At 41.1% G+C, this 16,895-nt stretch overlaps 1 protein-coding gene across 1 annotated transcript in view; it reads right to left on the minus strand.

The window, feature by feature from the left end:
- Positions 1-16,895, minus strand: part of sema5ba (sema domain, seven thrombospondin repeats (type 1 and type 1-like), transmembrane domain (TM) and short cytoplasmic domain, (semaphorin) 5Ba) — a 275,773-nt gene that overhangs the window by 51,866 nt on the left and 207,012 nt on the right. Inside the window, exons 10-12 of the mRNA XM_080498727.1 lie at positions 5,793-5,928; positions 2,638-2,845; positions 2,351-2,558 (exon numbers count right to left, since the gene is read on the minus strand). Of these exons, the coding sequence (XP_080354853.1) occupies positions 2,351-2,558; positions 2,638-2,845; positions 5,793-5,928 (552 nt within the window). The remainder of the gene's footprint in view (positions 1-2,350; positions 2,559-2,637; positions 2,846-5,792; positions 5,929-16,895) is intronic.

Here is a 16,895-nt window from a genome sequence, read left to right on the forward strand (position 1 = left end):
GCAATGCAGCCACTTTTTGCCTTGGTACTTGACAATACTGCCCACGGAAACAATCTGAATTACTTCGGTGACCAAAATAAGCATTTAAAGTTAATTAACAGCACTGAATTCTACACTCTGCAGAAATGCCAAACAGGTAAAGTGATGAAAGTAAATTATGAAATATGTTTAGAAGAACATCAACCAGATAGAAAATGTGCTGAACATTGCTTGGGAAACTACTAGTAAATGCTGGTGAATCTTAAGACTTTTTGACCTTTTACAAGTTACAATCCTAACAAGAGGTATGATAGAAAGCAAATAAAATTTTGCAAACTATATGTTATACAGTGGATGTAAAAGTAATGGCTGTAATATAAGTTATAGATTAATAATGCACATTATGAACTGTTGAGCTTTGTGTAACTGAACTATAATTATAAAATGTAAACAGTTTAGTGATAAGCAAAAATACAAATTAAAACATTTTTACTGTATTTTCCACACTATAAGATGCACCGGTTTATAAGGCACACCCACATTGATTGACATAATTTACAACTTTGTTCATATATAAGGCGCACCGCATTATAAGGTGCATGGAATAGACCAGTAGTCAGCAACCTTTATAGCTCAAAGCCATTAGGTTACATTTTCCACTGATTCTAACACCCAGAGAGGTGCACACGCTTTATTTTGATAGTCCTACCTGCAGCCTATGCCAGGAGGAGACTACACACAAAACCTTCTTCACTGCTGGTTGACAACTTACAACTACCGGTAATAAACTAAACTACATGAACTAAGCAACAAAAACACAACACAACACAATTATTACCGACACCACAAACCAAATAGAACCCCCAATAATTGCATTTAAAACACCACAACCAGAAACTCCCATAATTCATTGCAGCTATCGGCTGCACTGAGGAGCTCAGGATGCAAGGCATGATGGGAATTCATGTTTTGTGTTGTTGGAGGTTATTGTGGGTTGTTGTTGGGCTTGGTGTTGTGTTGATTGTGTTTATGTGTTTTTGTTCCCCAGTTTAGGGAGTAATTATTTCATCTAGTTTATTTTGGTTTGTTAGAATGTTGGTGTGCAACCATGAGTGATGAAGGTGTTGTGTGGAGTGTCGTCCGCTCTGAAGATCCAGTTGCGACGTTAGAGTTGTCAAAATAAAAGCTTCTGGTTGTTCAGCTGTCAAATAGCAGTCTCCTTCCATATATAAGGCGCACTGGGTTATAAGGTGCACTGGCAGCTTTTGAGAAAATTAGAGGTATTTAGGTGCCTTATAGTGCGGAAAATACGGTAATTTAAACATTTTAAATAAAAATTGGGAGAAAATTTGGATATACTCTAGAAAGGCATTTTACTGTTGTAACATGGATATTAATATTGCTATTGATCCTTCAACCAACAATGGCTGAAGGAGGATACGAAAGAGATTTGGTTGCATATTTATTGTCAAAATCCTTTTCAAGAGGGACTTTTCAATTGGTTGTTGAATGCACCATTCTGAGAGCATGGAGATATGGTCCAAGTTACTTGTGAGTGCTAAAACTAACATCACTGCAGGATTCTGGACTACATTATATTGTATATATATATATATAGCACACCCATAAAATTTACATTTAAATTAACACACTTTACAGTATCTTTATTACAGTACTGTGTGCAATATAATGAATTACTGTTGAAATTACAGAAATTAGTTATGATTCATAAATGGCTTCAGACTGTTAATTAAGTCAAACTGCAATTCGATGTTCATGGAAAACGTGGTGCATTTCACACACCGGGCTGTGCTGGTTATGAAGTGGAACAGGAGGGAGGTAATGACAACAGTTATTTCCACATGACATGGCCCATAATGAAATTGAACACACAAAATGGTGAATATTCTGGTGGGCGATGAGGTGAAAGATTGTAGTCGTCATTTCTGGTAAAGAGGGTGGCTGGAATGAATTAAAGCAGTTATCTTGTTAATGGGAGCACGGGATTCGATGCACAGCACAGATGTTCATCTTTAGAGTCTTGAATCAGTAACCTTTTTGTTCATTTTGATGAAACGTACCCTGGGAGGTAATAATCTTCAAAAGCAAAACTAATCACGCTTTAATAATTCCCCTGGGGACATTCTTTTTTCTGCATTGACCCATCTAATATCTTTGGACAGAGGGAGATAGAGAATCAAAGTTGCAATATCCTGATTGAGAGACGACAACTCCACCACGCCGCCCCCACAAACAACACTTTCTGAACATACTCCACAGAAAAGACCATCCAGGAGCCACTGCGCCACCATGCAGCCCACATGATACAGCAATATCCCATTTCCTTGGTAGGGTGTTTGACTGTACTCACGTCTCAGTCTTGTAGGTGGAGCACCTCTCCAGTGGGATCTTCAGGACTCGGTCGTTGAGGCCAACAAAGAGCGACCTGTCACTGTGCAGGATCTGTAGGCTCAGGATCGGCTCTCGAACCCCCCGAGGGAGGAGCTCCATCTCCTCCAGGTAGCAACCCTGGAGGCTCTTGTTGGGAGTGGCAAGTGCCTTCAGGATGGTTCCATATTCTGAAAACAATAGGAAAAATCATTTGAGCTCTCTTCTTTTGGTAGCATTTTCTCATATTACATCTCTTCCACGACTGACCTGTGCTGATGTACATGACATGGTACAGGGTGTCCATCCCCTGAACGATGTCCACCACTAAGTTTGAGAAGCGGACGTCATCCTGCATGACCAGTGGGTCCACAGACTCTGGCTGGACCACGTCGTTCATCAGGTAAAGGCGCTGGGCGTCCTGCAAGCTGCGCTCCGTCAGACCCTCGTTAGGACCTTTGTCATCTATAGTTCCACACTGAGGAGGCCATAAAAGACAAAGAGGTGAGGTGACAGCAAAAGTTGGGGAAACAGACCCAGAATTTTAAAAAGGGTACAAAGAAGAAGAGAAACTGATCAAAGAACTATGAACAAAGCTTGATTTTGCAGGGCTGGGGTCAGAATCTGGGATCAGTTTGGTCAATCATAGTAATAAAACCTTCTTCACCTGCAAACCAGACAAACCCATTCATTTCACGTATTTTAAAAATCGTAGGCCTCATCGACACAATGGTGCTCAGAGCCACTAAAAATACAACTTTTTGAAAATGGTTTGCAAGGTGGAAAATTTTGAAATCGCTCCGTCTCCATGGAAACAGAGGGAAATACAACCTTTTCAAAAAATCCTCAGACTCTGTCTCCATGGAAATGGGCGATATACAACTTTTTGAAAATTCTGCGATTGAGGATGTACACCCGAGATTATAAATATGTGGTATCGGTGCATTCCTACCTGTAACATATGTGATTTTGCATTATAGCTTATTTTATTATTCCAATTTGTATGTATTCCATTCATGAAATTATTTATCTTTAAAATCTAGTTCCAAATTAATACTATGAATTAAATACTGTTTTTAAACACTATTATCTCTATTAACTCTCCTTATCCATATCATTCCCTCTTGATAGCTACAAGTAAGAACACACTCCCTCCACCACCTATAGTCACTCTCAGAGTCGGACAAACAGTTTGGCTTTTTAATCACAATCTCAGTAATTACGACTTTTTATCGAGGCGCACGACTACAAAGTGATTATCAAGTGACACCAGGTCTCTTTAATGACAGGCTGCAGAGGAGAGATTGGAAATGTTTGCTGAGCTGCAGATTGCAGATTCTTTTCATTTTGTTGGACTTGACAGTGGATTTGTTGCACTCAATTTTACCATTGACATGTGTAGCGGTAGATGATTTTGGAAGACCTTTGAAATATCATAAATCATGTGATGTCAATATTAGTTGTAAATCGCAGCATTGTATCATACTGTGTTGTTGAGTTTGTGTTAAATTAATTCACTGCCACTTTTTCAGCTCAATTTGAATACATAATGAGCACCTCTGTTTATATTCCTACCTGTAGCTGACAATCGAAGTAATTTGCAAGCAATTATAGAGTGAAACATATAAAAAAAAAACACAATTTATAAAGTGACTTGGCCTGGATGCAAAAAAAAACCAAACAAGCACCCAAAGTGCTTTCTGCTTTAGTGAAAACGAAATGTATCTGCTGGAATTGAAGACGATTTTAATTTGGCTTAGTTCTGAGTTGGACTGTCTTTATGCAGAAGACTGCTGTGTTAGTAAAACTGGCGAGTGATGCCCATATTTGCCCATTTGATGAAAGTCTTCTGAAGAAAAATGGAAGGGAAAATGAAAAAAAAAAGGAAAAGAAGTGCGATAGATTGCACTGATTCGTTGCTTGATAATGTTGTGGAGAACACAAGATAACAAATTCCTGGATGCACTGGCCTGTGGACTTGCTCTTGATCCAAGTCAGACAAGATGTTGGTTGTGGATATGCGTTTTTTTTGTAGTTCAAATATCATCTTTGCACACGTCTCCTGACAGGAAGCCAGGTTCACCTCAGGTTTGGAGCAGTTCTTTCCATCTTGTCTTCATTGAGAGTGAAAGACTCTTTAACAATAATTTGTGTTTTAGCTATTTCATGTTTCTAGTCTTGTTCTGGTGCTGTCTGTTCAAAGCAATACAAGCTTGTAAAATTATTATGGCATAAACACCCATTTGTGCCAAACAGTTATGATGCTGATGTCTAATGTCTGCAAGACTGAACTGATACAAACATGTTGGGTCTCATCTGCATTGTAGAATCTGAGTCTTGGGTGTGTCTTACATCTGTTATCATCTCATAAATGTGTGCTTTATTTTGTACCAGGCTAGACCTGTGAGGTTTTATCTAATTTATGTATTCCAACATCTTAAAAGGTCCTTATCCAAGCTCTAGTCCACGGGGTTGGGCATTGTTCCTTGTCTTGTTTGGAATCTGTCTGTCTCAGTCTTAGACACCACACCTGACGACAGTCTGATGCGGCTGATGGTGCTCGCAGCCTCAAAAAAACAGACTTTTTGAAAACGGGGGAAGCAACTGTGTATTCACACAGCCGCAATAAATAGTTCTGTTTCATGTGGATGATTAGATCGACATTAATAACAATGTTTCCTCAGTGGTGTCATGAATCCCAGTCCATATTCTACTGGGACTTGGTACTTTTATTTTGACAGTCAATGTAGCAACAATCCAAGTTGGTAGTTACATTTTGACAGTCACCATAATAACAATCTAACTTGGTTGTTTGCCTTATGAATGTTTATGTTTTTCTCTGCTACGCGTGTGTGTGTGGTTTAAAAACAACCAACAACACCAACTAGTGACCAACATCCTAACTATATCTATTTTAGCATTGAAACAAACATTGTTTTCAAAACTTTTCTGAAACGGAAATGCAGAAACCAAGCATTTTCAATTGAAACGATGTGTGAATGGAGCTCTGGTCTGGTTTCCGTCTGCTCATGTCTCGTTCCTTGTGTTTGGATTAGGTTTTGCTTATTTATAATTTTAGGTTGCTCCTCCTCTCATATTCCTGGACTGAACACCTCTGTTTCCTGTTCGCCCTCCTCCTTTGGATCCAGTGTTGTGTGATGTGTTAGTCTTTGCAAGTCTATCACATTTCACATTCTTCATTCAAGTCGTTTTCCTGGTATTTTCCAGTGAAAACTAAACTAGTTTGGACATTTCAGGTTCCTGGGTTCTTTTCTTTATGCCTCTCCCTTGGACATCGTCATGCCATGATGTGACAAACCTTGAATATTGTTAATAAACTCGGTTTGACCTGCACTGAACTGAGTCATGCTCTGATTGCTTGGACAGCCATGTCTTCCACACTAAGGATGTGCTTTGACACCTACCTGGAAGTTATGAATGGGGTTGGGGGTGGGAAGCCAGGTGGAGCGGGGGTTCTCCTGGGAGCGGAAGGGCCCGTTGAAAGCCTGCGTGATGGCACTCAGATTGAAGGCACACACTGCGGATGCTGCAATACTGTTGCTTCATGGCGTGAAGGACATGCGAGGAGACAAGAGCAGAAAGAGGGAGGAGAAAGAAGCCATAAATATATTTGCAATATTCCAACAATGATATTCATAACAGTTTTAATGTTGGCAGTAAATGGAGGCTTATCAGAAATCGGCTGTGTCCAGCTGTGTAATAAAGCGATTCTGCAAAGTACTCCATCCTCTTAATGGAGGTCCTATCGTTTGTACCTGCATTAAACAGCCGCTTCGTGTCTGGCTGCTTTGGCTGCGGGCTAAGCTATGCTATCAGCGCTGCACATTGAATGGGGATGGTATTAAGCCGCGGATATGGGAAGCAGTTGCACAGATTACTGTACACACACACACACACACACACACACACACACACACACACACACACACACACACACACACACACACACACACACACACACACACACACACACACACACACACACACACACACACACACACACACACACACACACAGCTGCCTCACAGGTGTAACAGGAGAGTAAACCCGGCTAAACTGGCGGTGTGAGTAAAGTTATTATCCTGATGCTCTTTACCCATAATGTGCTGCAACGTAATGAGTTTCTTAACTGCCTGCAACTGCTGACTGCCTCACTGCCAGCCCTCCCCATACATACACTGAGGCTTTTTACAACACGGCACACAGCCTGCTGCTGGCTCGGCTTGTGGGAGGCTGATAAACCACCAGTTAGAAGATAAGAGAGTGAAGATATGACAGCTGTGACGATCTATGCTGAAATAGCTAAAAGAAAGCGTCAGGAAAAGCCACAAAAAGAGAGAGACTCACACTTTGTGTACACAGGAGGACAATGCCCGAGCACATAAAGATGGAGTGTCCACAAGTGAGACAGAGTGAGGACACGCTGCGAGTCACATTTACTGGTCGACAGTGTTGATGGGCTGTGAGCTACCGATCCTCTGTAAACCATCTCAGACTCATTTGTCTTCTGTGTCGGCACGCCATCAGACAGACAACGAAAGACCTTTTAAAGTGACTTCATGGGGCTTTCAGGGAGGTTTTCTGCACTTTGTGTGATGGATAAATCACTAAAGACTGGTGCTTAGGTTTACATACTTCTCTTGTTCATTTGCTTAAACTATGTGTAGTCACCAACTCATTTGAACAAGGTGTCCTGTTAAATTGATCAATTTCTGTCACAACTACATTTATAGGCTGGATACAAGAAATGAACATAGTTTTCAAAACATTGCCATGTAAATGCAAAACTTTTCTGAAACGTAAACCATGCATTTTCATCTGAAACGTCATTTAAACGAAGCCTAACTCCAAACTCAAACCCAAGGCGCACACTGCCTGCCTCATTCTAAATTCCCCAAATAGTAGATCTTCCTGTCAGTGTACACCATATTAATGACTCCTTTACGAGGAATAAGCTGTTGCGAATCACAGATTAGCTGCCAGCAGTTTCAGCCTGCACTGCCGGCTCACAAACAGACAAATATCGATTTACTTTGGAAATGTAAAAACCAAGAATGATTAGGAAACAAGATCAGGATTTTCAGACATGGATGTTCGTCTGAGATGGAATGATCCACTTTACGCACTAATTTAACTGTAAGTCAACATCAAAGAAGAGACTTTCACTTCAATCCAGCAGTTTGTAATTAACTAAGAGGAAAGAGTCATTGAAGAGATAAAATGTGCTAATCAAAAGTCAAGTATTTCTCTTATCACTTCTTTGTAGGATTTTGTCTGAGACGTGACCTGTGTGGGGATCTGTAAGATAATAATATGTGAGGTCATTGAAGCAGAGCGTGGCTCCAAGCAAGCTTTGCCAAACATTGGGAGAAGTCACACAGGTGGCTCATTGACTGACTCACAGGCTATTGAGGGAAACAGCCTCCAGATTCCAGTAAAATGACTTTCTCTCTCTTTCTCTCTTCTTCCCTGCTTTCCATAGCTCGGTGCAGGCATGAGGAGCACGGGGAAACAAAATGTGTGAATCAGAGTGTGTGTTGTGGTGAACCAGAAGTAACCAACTGGAGGGAAAACCACAGGGAAATACACAGTTTGACATTATGGGATGTTAAACTGTGGCCATGTGTCTGAACTGTAGATACAGCTGGCAAAATTGTTACTCAAGTAGAAGTACAGATACTTAAAAAACCAACTGTGTTAGAACTAGAAGTCACATATACACACAGGGGTGTTTCTAGATACAAAGAAGAGGCACCTTGGGGACGCCTTACTTCAACACAAAGACAAGCCACAGGATATAGATACTGGAATGAATTAAAAAAATCAACTCTAATTAAATTATAAAATTAACCAAAACATAGACTTCATTTTCATCTTTCTAGCCACTACAAGAGCAACATCAAGCATGGGGGCCCACGAGGGGGATTCTTGATGCCAACAGTGTCTAAGTAAGGGTTGGTGTTGATTTCTTTGCAAGCAATGTTCTCCCTTTCTGGGGTGCTTCTTTCAGCTCAGTGCTCCAGGAAATATCCTACCACATTGCAATGCCTCTGCATGCATTCAATATAACCAAGAAAACAGTGTCGTTTATAATTCACCACACATGCATTGGCATTTTCCCTGTTTTTACGGAGACGAAGTGTTTTCAAAAAATTCCATCTTGGGAGCCGTTGTCAAAAGGTTGTGTTTTCAGTGGCTCCGAGCATCGTTGTCATGTAACGAGGCCTAATACAGCTTTGACAATACACCGAAGTACAGATACCTAAAAGAAAGTACTGTGACCGTGTTTGTCCAGCCCACCTATGAAAGTCTTGACTGTAGCTCACTGCTCATAAAGCCAACACAGCTCAGCAAAAGGCTGCACTAATAGGAGTACAGTCGATTGCACTAATGGATACTACCCATATGTTTTGAGTCTGCTTAAAAGCTGGGGAAAGTGATTGAAAAGCTGTTTGACATCTGCTCTGCTGTTTGCCGCTGCCCTCCGCGGCCCAGCACCATGATGATTACTGTCATTATGAGTGAAGTTCCTGCTTCAAGTGATTAATCTTGGTCCAACGGCCCAGTCCTGTCAATGGTCCTCCTCCCAGACACTTCAGGGTTTTCTCTCTTTGTTTTATGCTATACCATCTCAGCTTACCTCTCCATAGCTCTCACCTCTGTGTTTTCCTATGCCATAAAGTAATTGGTGCCAACCCTTTTATCAAGTCTGTAAATTCCAGGTTGCTCTGGATTCCACACTGTGTGCTGTATGCCCTCCTCATTCATGTCGGGAGCTCAGGAAAAGACTTTTTCCTCTGCTTTGTGTCCCGTTTGCCTCCTTCACTGTCGTTGACATAGTGCTTATATCTTTTACTGTTTTTCTACTAGAGATACACAGAGGTGAAAGGAGATAATATTGTGCTATCCTGCTTACTATTCCCAATAATCGGCTTTAGCATGCCGAGAATGAGTACTTGGTGGTAATAATGTTGCTTCAGGGCGTGTTTGGAGTTTAAATCGACCTCGTTTATAATCCTTTAGCCAATTTATGGTCAGGAGGTTACTTGAGCAGCTCATTATGGACAAAGACAGTTGCGCACACACGTGCACATTAGAGTCTCCAAATAATTTGTCTTTGAACCATGGGAGGAAAACCCATATGTACACAGGGAAACCATGCAAACTTTAATAGTCAACATCTAGACCCTGATCATTTTCAAATGAAAACTGTAGCATCTTGTCTGATGACACGACAACAGAGCCACTGAAAATTTTAACTTTCTGAAAACATCCATCTGAGCAGAAATGGGGTAAATGCAACTTTACTAAAGCGCTATAGTTGTCTTGTTACTGTAGTAACAATCCAATCCGTTTATCCATACGAATGTCCGTGTTCTCCCATTGTTACTGTTCGTGTGTATTTTTCTCTGCCTTTGTCTGGTTTCATTACAAAAACAATCAATAGCACCCACTAGTGGCCCAACATGCAGATTACATCATTTCCACCGTTGGCGTGTAAACAGGCTTCGTTTTGAAAACATTGCTCTGCAAATGTGAAACTTTTCTGAAACCAAAAAGCAAAAATTATGCATTTTCACTTAAAATGGTCTTGCATAAACAGAGTTTAGTTTGTTGCCTTTCTTCAGCAGATTTCCAGACTTACAGGACATCAATCTGTCATGCGAAAACATGTCAAACAGCAATGTGTAATATTTCTAATTTCCTGATGTTTGCAGTGCAGACAACAGTAAATAGTGAATTTGTTGGAGGACTATTTTCATCTTTTTAATTAATTTACATTTGTTGCGCTAATGAGTGTTTCTGGCAGCAGGGGCCATGTATGAAGGAGGATGAAGTCAGATTGTGAAGGTTGTGAAGTTCAGTCTGTGTTTCCATGGTATTAAAGGAATGGTTTGGATAAATGGAGCCCCATGGCACAAAGGAAACAGACATCTCAGCCATTACATAGACGCTAATGGGATTACACCATCCAGGCTGGGTTTGGGTCTCCTCAGGTGATTTAATGACACTTTCGATCCACATTGTTATTCAGGTAAAACTAACATTAAGTCAGTGGAATGCAGGGCAACACAATCCACTACTACGCCATTTAAAGCCTAATTTCTATACTTATTTAGCATGTGCCAATGATCTTGTTATTTAACTGCTAAACTGTGCACTTGATTGTGTTCGTAAGGCACATTCAGCCTGATTGATCTCTAAAAATATTAATCTCGTTTTTTTTTTAACCAGAAATAAGTGAATATATGGAGATCAAACCACACTCAATCATTACTTCACAAATCCTTTAACAGATTTTTGTGTAAATCAGGAACAGGCAGTTTTAATTAGTGTGGGCACTGTAAAAATGTAATTTGTCCAAATCCACACCAAATTGTGACTGAGCTCATCTCACCACAGAACTCACTGAAAAATACAAATTCTACCTAAAGCTTCGCGTTCACACAGCAATGATTTGAAAACAATGAGGGTTTACATGTAATCCAATACAGCAATGCTGAAAATTATGTAGTTTCAGTGTCGTGCCACGAGTGGATGAAACTACAGACGCACGCACGCACGCACGCACGCACGCACGCACGCACGCACGCACACACACACACACACACACACACACACACACACACACACACACACACACACACACACACACACACACACACACACACACACACACACACACACACACACACACACACACACACACACACACACACAGGAAGCCGGCCCACCTGAATCCCCTGGCTAATGCACCTAACCTCATTTTGTGTGGAAAAGTGAACAGCTAAAATCACATTAAGGCCAATGTTTCAACCTCAGTGAATACCTGCACCGCTGCAGAAAAAAGGGAGGGGGTAAAAAAAAAAAAAAAAAAAAAAGAGGCTCAGTCAGCACAACTACGTGGCTGCAGAAACCAGAATATGAAAAGAGCCTGCCAGGATTATCCATACATAGTTTTCACCCCACAACAATACGCCAGCTTCGGCCCAAAACAATCACGTTCACAAGCAGACCAGGTCAGCAAAAAAAAATTAAAGCGTTTACAGCTTCAGCCTGGTTGCATTAAAAAAGGATTGGTAATGTATTTGATATTTATATGAGAAAATTCTAATGTAGTACATTTAATCTGTATATAATTTGTATATAGTGGTATATCTTTGTCTGAGCAGGTCAGAACCCTTTTACCATCAGAACTGTCTTTCTTCTTGCTGGCAACAACAATTACTACCAAAAATGACTATAATCTTGCCATAAATCCAGTTTTAAAGGAGTCATATCATATAACTTTTCAACACTTTCACATGGTTCCTATTGGTCCACAAACATTGTATTCAAGGTTTTTTGCCAGTTGAAGAATTCTGTTCTTCTCTGTATTCTGCTAAATGTTTTTATTTTTTCTCTCTGTGGCTCCGGCCTTATGATCTTATTTACGGACTCAGCGGACATGTTTTCCCTTTTGCTTCAGTGCAGTTGCACAAGGATGGTGAGATCGGGAAAGGTTTCTCACTAGTGGTGGGGAGGGATCGATCCAAATATCGATAATATCGATACCCATGTTAGTATCGAGATCGAACGATACCAGTGGAATGAGATCGATACTTCGTATCAGGTTCTCTATGAATGCTCGCTGCATGCAAGTGCAGCTCTGAGGGCAACTGCACACAGGTCACTTGGCTCCTCCTCCTCATCCTCCTCCTCCTCCCCCTCCCCTCTCCTGTTTTCATTTTACAACTTCAGGTGAGTCAGGCGCCAGGCAGTAGCACATCGGAGAGAGCAGAAGAATAGCAGAGCCAGAGAGGAAGAGGAGCGTGGTGTGGCTCCATTTTCACACTAAAAATGAAACAATGGCAAGTTGTGCCATTTGCAAAAAGTTTGTACGACACAGTGGTAACACAACCAGTTAACGAAAATTCATCCCAATGAAAATGAGTTAAAGAAAAGGAAAGAGGAGAAAAATCCCTCCTCCTTGCAGAGGCAATGGCAAGAAGCGTGGCAGAAATGATTGTGAAAGGCCTGCTTTTTTTCTACACTTTTTTCATTGAATAAAAAAAATGGACATTACAATATATGGGAGAAAATTGATTTCTTACTGTTGTTTGAACAAACATTTTTATTATTATAAAGTATTATAAGTATTTTCTGTATACCTATAAACTCCAATTCCATCCTAGGTTTTAACTAATCAATAACGAAAAGAAAGTATGTAAAAAAAAAATAAATAAACTGGATCCAAATGTATCAGTTTGATGATGCATTAAACTTGAATGTTAAAAAGTATCAGTATCGGATCGGTATCTGAGATACTGGCCCTGCATTTACTTGGTATCGGATCGATACCAAATCTTGGAGTATCACACACCACTATTTCTCACCTACAGGCGTGGGAACCGCATGTGGGTCTCACCCCTGTGTTTTTGTCCTCTCCTTCCTGGTGTAACCAGTAAACTCACCCCCGCCTCTCCCCATCCCTTAAAATGTTAGCTCGAAGGTTGGACGGGGCACATGCTCAGAGCAGATTAATCAGATGACTTGTGTATGTGTCTGTTGAAACTTCAATAAATATCCTTGACAGAAGAACTCTGTTCCACAACTTTATTACAGGAGCAGTTACAAGAAGAAATCCACGACATGGAGAAACTCCATTCAACCAAACCAGTGGCTCTCAATTATTTTCTGTCACGCCCCCCCTAGAGGACAGAATTTTTTTCAGGCCCCCCCCCCCCCCGAATTGTACTACCATTGAGAACTTGATAATATTTATTTATCTGTATAAACCACTGTATGAGTTGCTGCACCAGCATTCTGCAAACAATCGCCTGATTATCAAAATAAATCTCTATGGTGTGAGGTTTTGTGCACCTTGCGATGTGGTGGGCAACTTTGTAAGAGGCTAACAGGCTTCTTTGTTTACTGATGCCGCGCTGACAAAATGACCGGCTTGTTGGCGACACTCATGGAGTTTACCATGAAATAACTCCAGTGGCTTACTGACATAACGGGTGTATGGTCTCCAGGTGTATGGTGTATGGTCTCCAGGTGTATGGTCTCCAGGTGTATGGTCTCCAGGTGTATGGTGTATGGTCTCCAGGTGTATGGTCTCCAGGTGTGTGGTGTATGGTCTCCAGGTGTATGGTGTATGGTCTCCAGGTGTATGGTGTCTGGTCTCCAGGTGTATGGTGTATGGTCTCCAGGTGTATGGTCTCCAGGTGCCGTCTTCATTTATTTGGTTTCATGCTCCGCTGCCAGAGTTTTTAGGCATAAAACACAAACGGGTGTTTCCTGGTTCCCGACGTGTTCACGGTAAACCCAAGGGCGACGTAGCATCGTCATATCTCCTGCTCTTACTAGCTTTATGTTTACTCTCACCTGTTTTCTTTTCCTCTGACGCCTCATCCTTTTTTCTTTTCACTCCTGTCAGAAACTTCTCCTCCTCTCCTCCTCCTCCTCCTCCGCCAGCTCTGTACACCGGTGTTCATGTGTAGTACTTCTTCTACTCTACTGGTTGAACAGGCAGCCTGTTGATTAGTTTGAGCACTGCTGCCACCTAGTGGCTGGAGGCCCTTTTTTTAATCCTTCAAGCATGAATAAAGACACTAATACTGAAAGTCGCGCCCGCCTAGCGCCCCCCCCGACACCCCACCACGCCCCCCCAGGGGGGCGCGCCCCACCATTTGAGAAGCACTGAACCAAACCAATATGAAGCAATGTGACCCAGAAGGAGAAACTCCTGAAGTTGCGACTCTGCTGCTGCAGCAGGACGGTTCAGAACGTAAGTAAAACGTAATTTGTGTCTCAATATGTTAATCAGCTGCACTGAATATTTTTTTACACAGAAATGTGTGTTTTAGCAGCAAATAAATGACTATTCAGACCAGCCTGAGTGACTCTGACCTTGTCTAATTATGTGTATGCCACACTGAGATCAGATAATTTAATGATCCTCTACTAATGATCAAAATAAGTGTCAGACAGGAGAATATCCTGAACCTCCATTTAATCATAGAAATAAATAAAAAGATCACCTCACAATTATCAAGGCCATACACAGACCTCGGACTCTGCAAAGCCTACGTTTGATCTACAGCCTCTATCAGCACAACTTTACACACATAACCAAAACCTCACAATAAACATAAAACAAAACAAACGTGGGATCAGCTGTTGCAAACTAACCAGCCTGGTGCTTCGAAAAGTAATATAAAGGCATATAAATCAGAATATTTTACTTACAGTTCCCACATTTGCTTTATTAGAAGGTTAGCAGATAATCCAGCGTCGTTCTGGCCGATGTTCTGAAAACTCTCCTCCTGAAGCGCTGGGAGCGACATATAAAACTTTGGGAAGTCTTGTTGTAGATTCCCATTAAAAATAAAATGAATCCACCGGGTCCTCACAGGTTCAGACCAAGGCAGTACAAATCCACTCCTCTGCTCCTTGATACAATTAATAACACCTGCAGCTGTCACCAGGTGAAAAAAAACAAAGCGGAGCAGCTGCTTGTGGGTGGGGAAAAGGGAGGGTCTACCTAGATTGGGGTGGGCTAAAAACCCTGGGGACACTACACAGGGTTTGTTTTCCAATTAGCTCTTTAGAGCACACACTTTAGTAACAATTAAACAAGCCAGAGAACAAGATGGTGACTTTCTCTACTTCTGGAGTGACATTCCAGTTATGGGGATGATTATTACTGTACGAGAACCTTTAGAAGGTCAATTTTGCATGATATGGGACCTTTAATGAAACCTTCTGATGCAAAATACAATGCAATGTCCAAAACACTTCTCCTATAGCTGTTTACATTATGTATGAGCATCAGCTTCAAGCTCCAGCCTGGTCAAAAAGCTCAGAGCTGCTCTTCTTTGTTGTAACAGTATCTATTTAGATGATCTCTCTATCATTTCAGATCAGTCACTCTGTGGATATTTCTTTTTTTCAGACCATTCTCTCTCGAAACTCTTATGTTTAAAAATCAGAGTAGATCAACTGTTAATGAAACACCAACAATCAAACCACTTTCATGTCCATCAAAATCACCTTTCTGAAGTAGATCTTCTTCATGTAAATACACTGAGGTGGTGCAATATGATTTCTTATTAGTTATTTTAGTATTTTAAAGCAGTGATTCCCAACCGGGGGTACGCGGACCCCTAGGGGTACGCGAGGGTATTGCAGGGGGTACGCAGAAAGATTATAAATTAGCCTACAGTATCCACACACACAAAAAAAAAAAATTATACTGTATTATATCATGAATTTTAGTAAGGCCATACGTTTATTTTCCATGAGTAGCAGTTCGTCCACAGTGATTGTAACACTACAATGCACATAATATGAAAAGACTATAAAGTGGCGCGCTTTAAAAAAAAAAAAAAAAAAAAAAAAGGTTCACGTTCTTGCTGCGGGCGCGCACGATTCGCGAAGCTAGCTAGCTCTAGCTGCATACCGACTGTAAACATGGATGCATGGCTAGGCAGGAGTAAACGTCCAGCTACCGCTACTGCTACCGTCGCCTCGGACGCAGGCACAGGGGAGCCCAGTGAAAAAAGGAATTATGAAAGACTTATGAAAGACAAGCAAGCGCAAGTGTCTCATTAAAAGGTATGTTTTTACACTCACAATAATTGTTTTATTTAAATGAGCAGTTGGATAGATAGAAAGACAAAGGGTTAAATATAAGTACACATTAAGGCGAATAATCACACACGAGAGAGGGGGTACTTTTCACATGGAAACCAGCTCAAGGGGTACACTGGTCAAAAAAGGTTGGGAACCACTGGTGTAGAGGGTATATAGAGGTGCTATACGATCACCTAATCTGTATGTATTCAGTGTTATTTTTGAGTATGTATTGTTGAATTTGTGGTATTTTGTGTATTTAACCTGTATGGACTGGTATGGTTATGTTGGTGTGTTGTGTATTTTTTTAGTAGTGCACAGTTAATCGACAGTGACTATAATATCATCACTGACCATTTGAAGGGAAAAATGCAATCTTTTTTATGATCAAAGCTTTGCATGATCTATTTAACCATGAGTGCAATCCAATGCAAATAGAACCGAAACTGAAGGAAACCGCAGAAATGGCAAATAGCTAATCCATATCAAAGAATGCCTGTGGAATGAATGAATAAAATCCATTGGTACACAAGCTACAGAATCTGTAAAGCTGTATTCAGATGAGGCGCAGCGTTCAGCCGGGGAGGGGACTTACAGTTCATTTCAAGGTAGATTTGATGTCACCGATGTAATGGGAGGCAAACGTTGGGTAAAAATCTGAAAAATGGTACTGTTATGTGGCTAGTTTCACTCGGCTGCCCAGCATATCACTTATTCCTCAAGTCAAACCTGATCTGAGCTCCAGTCTCCAACATATTTTCCCTGGAGAGGAGGCTGTCAGCAGGCACAGGTGCTCACACGTGTCGGCAAACCTGATATAACGAGTGCTTTTTATGAACCAGGTTTTCACGACAATGTTGTTACTGAAAATGCATTGTTTTTGCATT

This window comes from Blennius ocellaris (assembly GCF_963422515.1).
Source record: "Blennius ocellaris genome assembly, chromosome: 6".
In the NCBI taxonomy this organism is placed as follows: Eukaryota; Metazoa; Chordata; class Actinopteri; order Blenniiformes; family Blenniidae; genus Blennius; species Blennius ocellaris.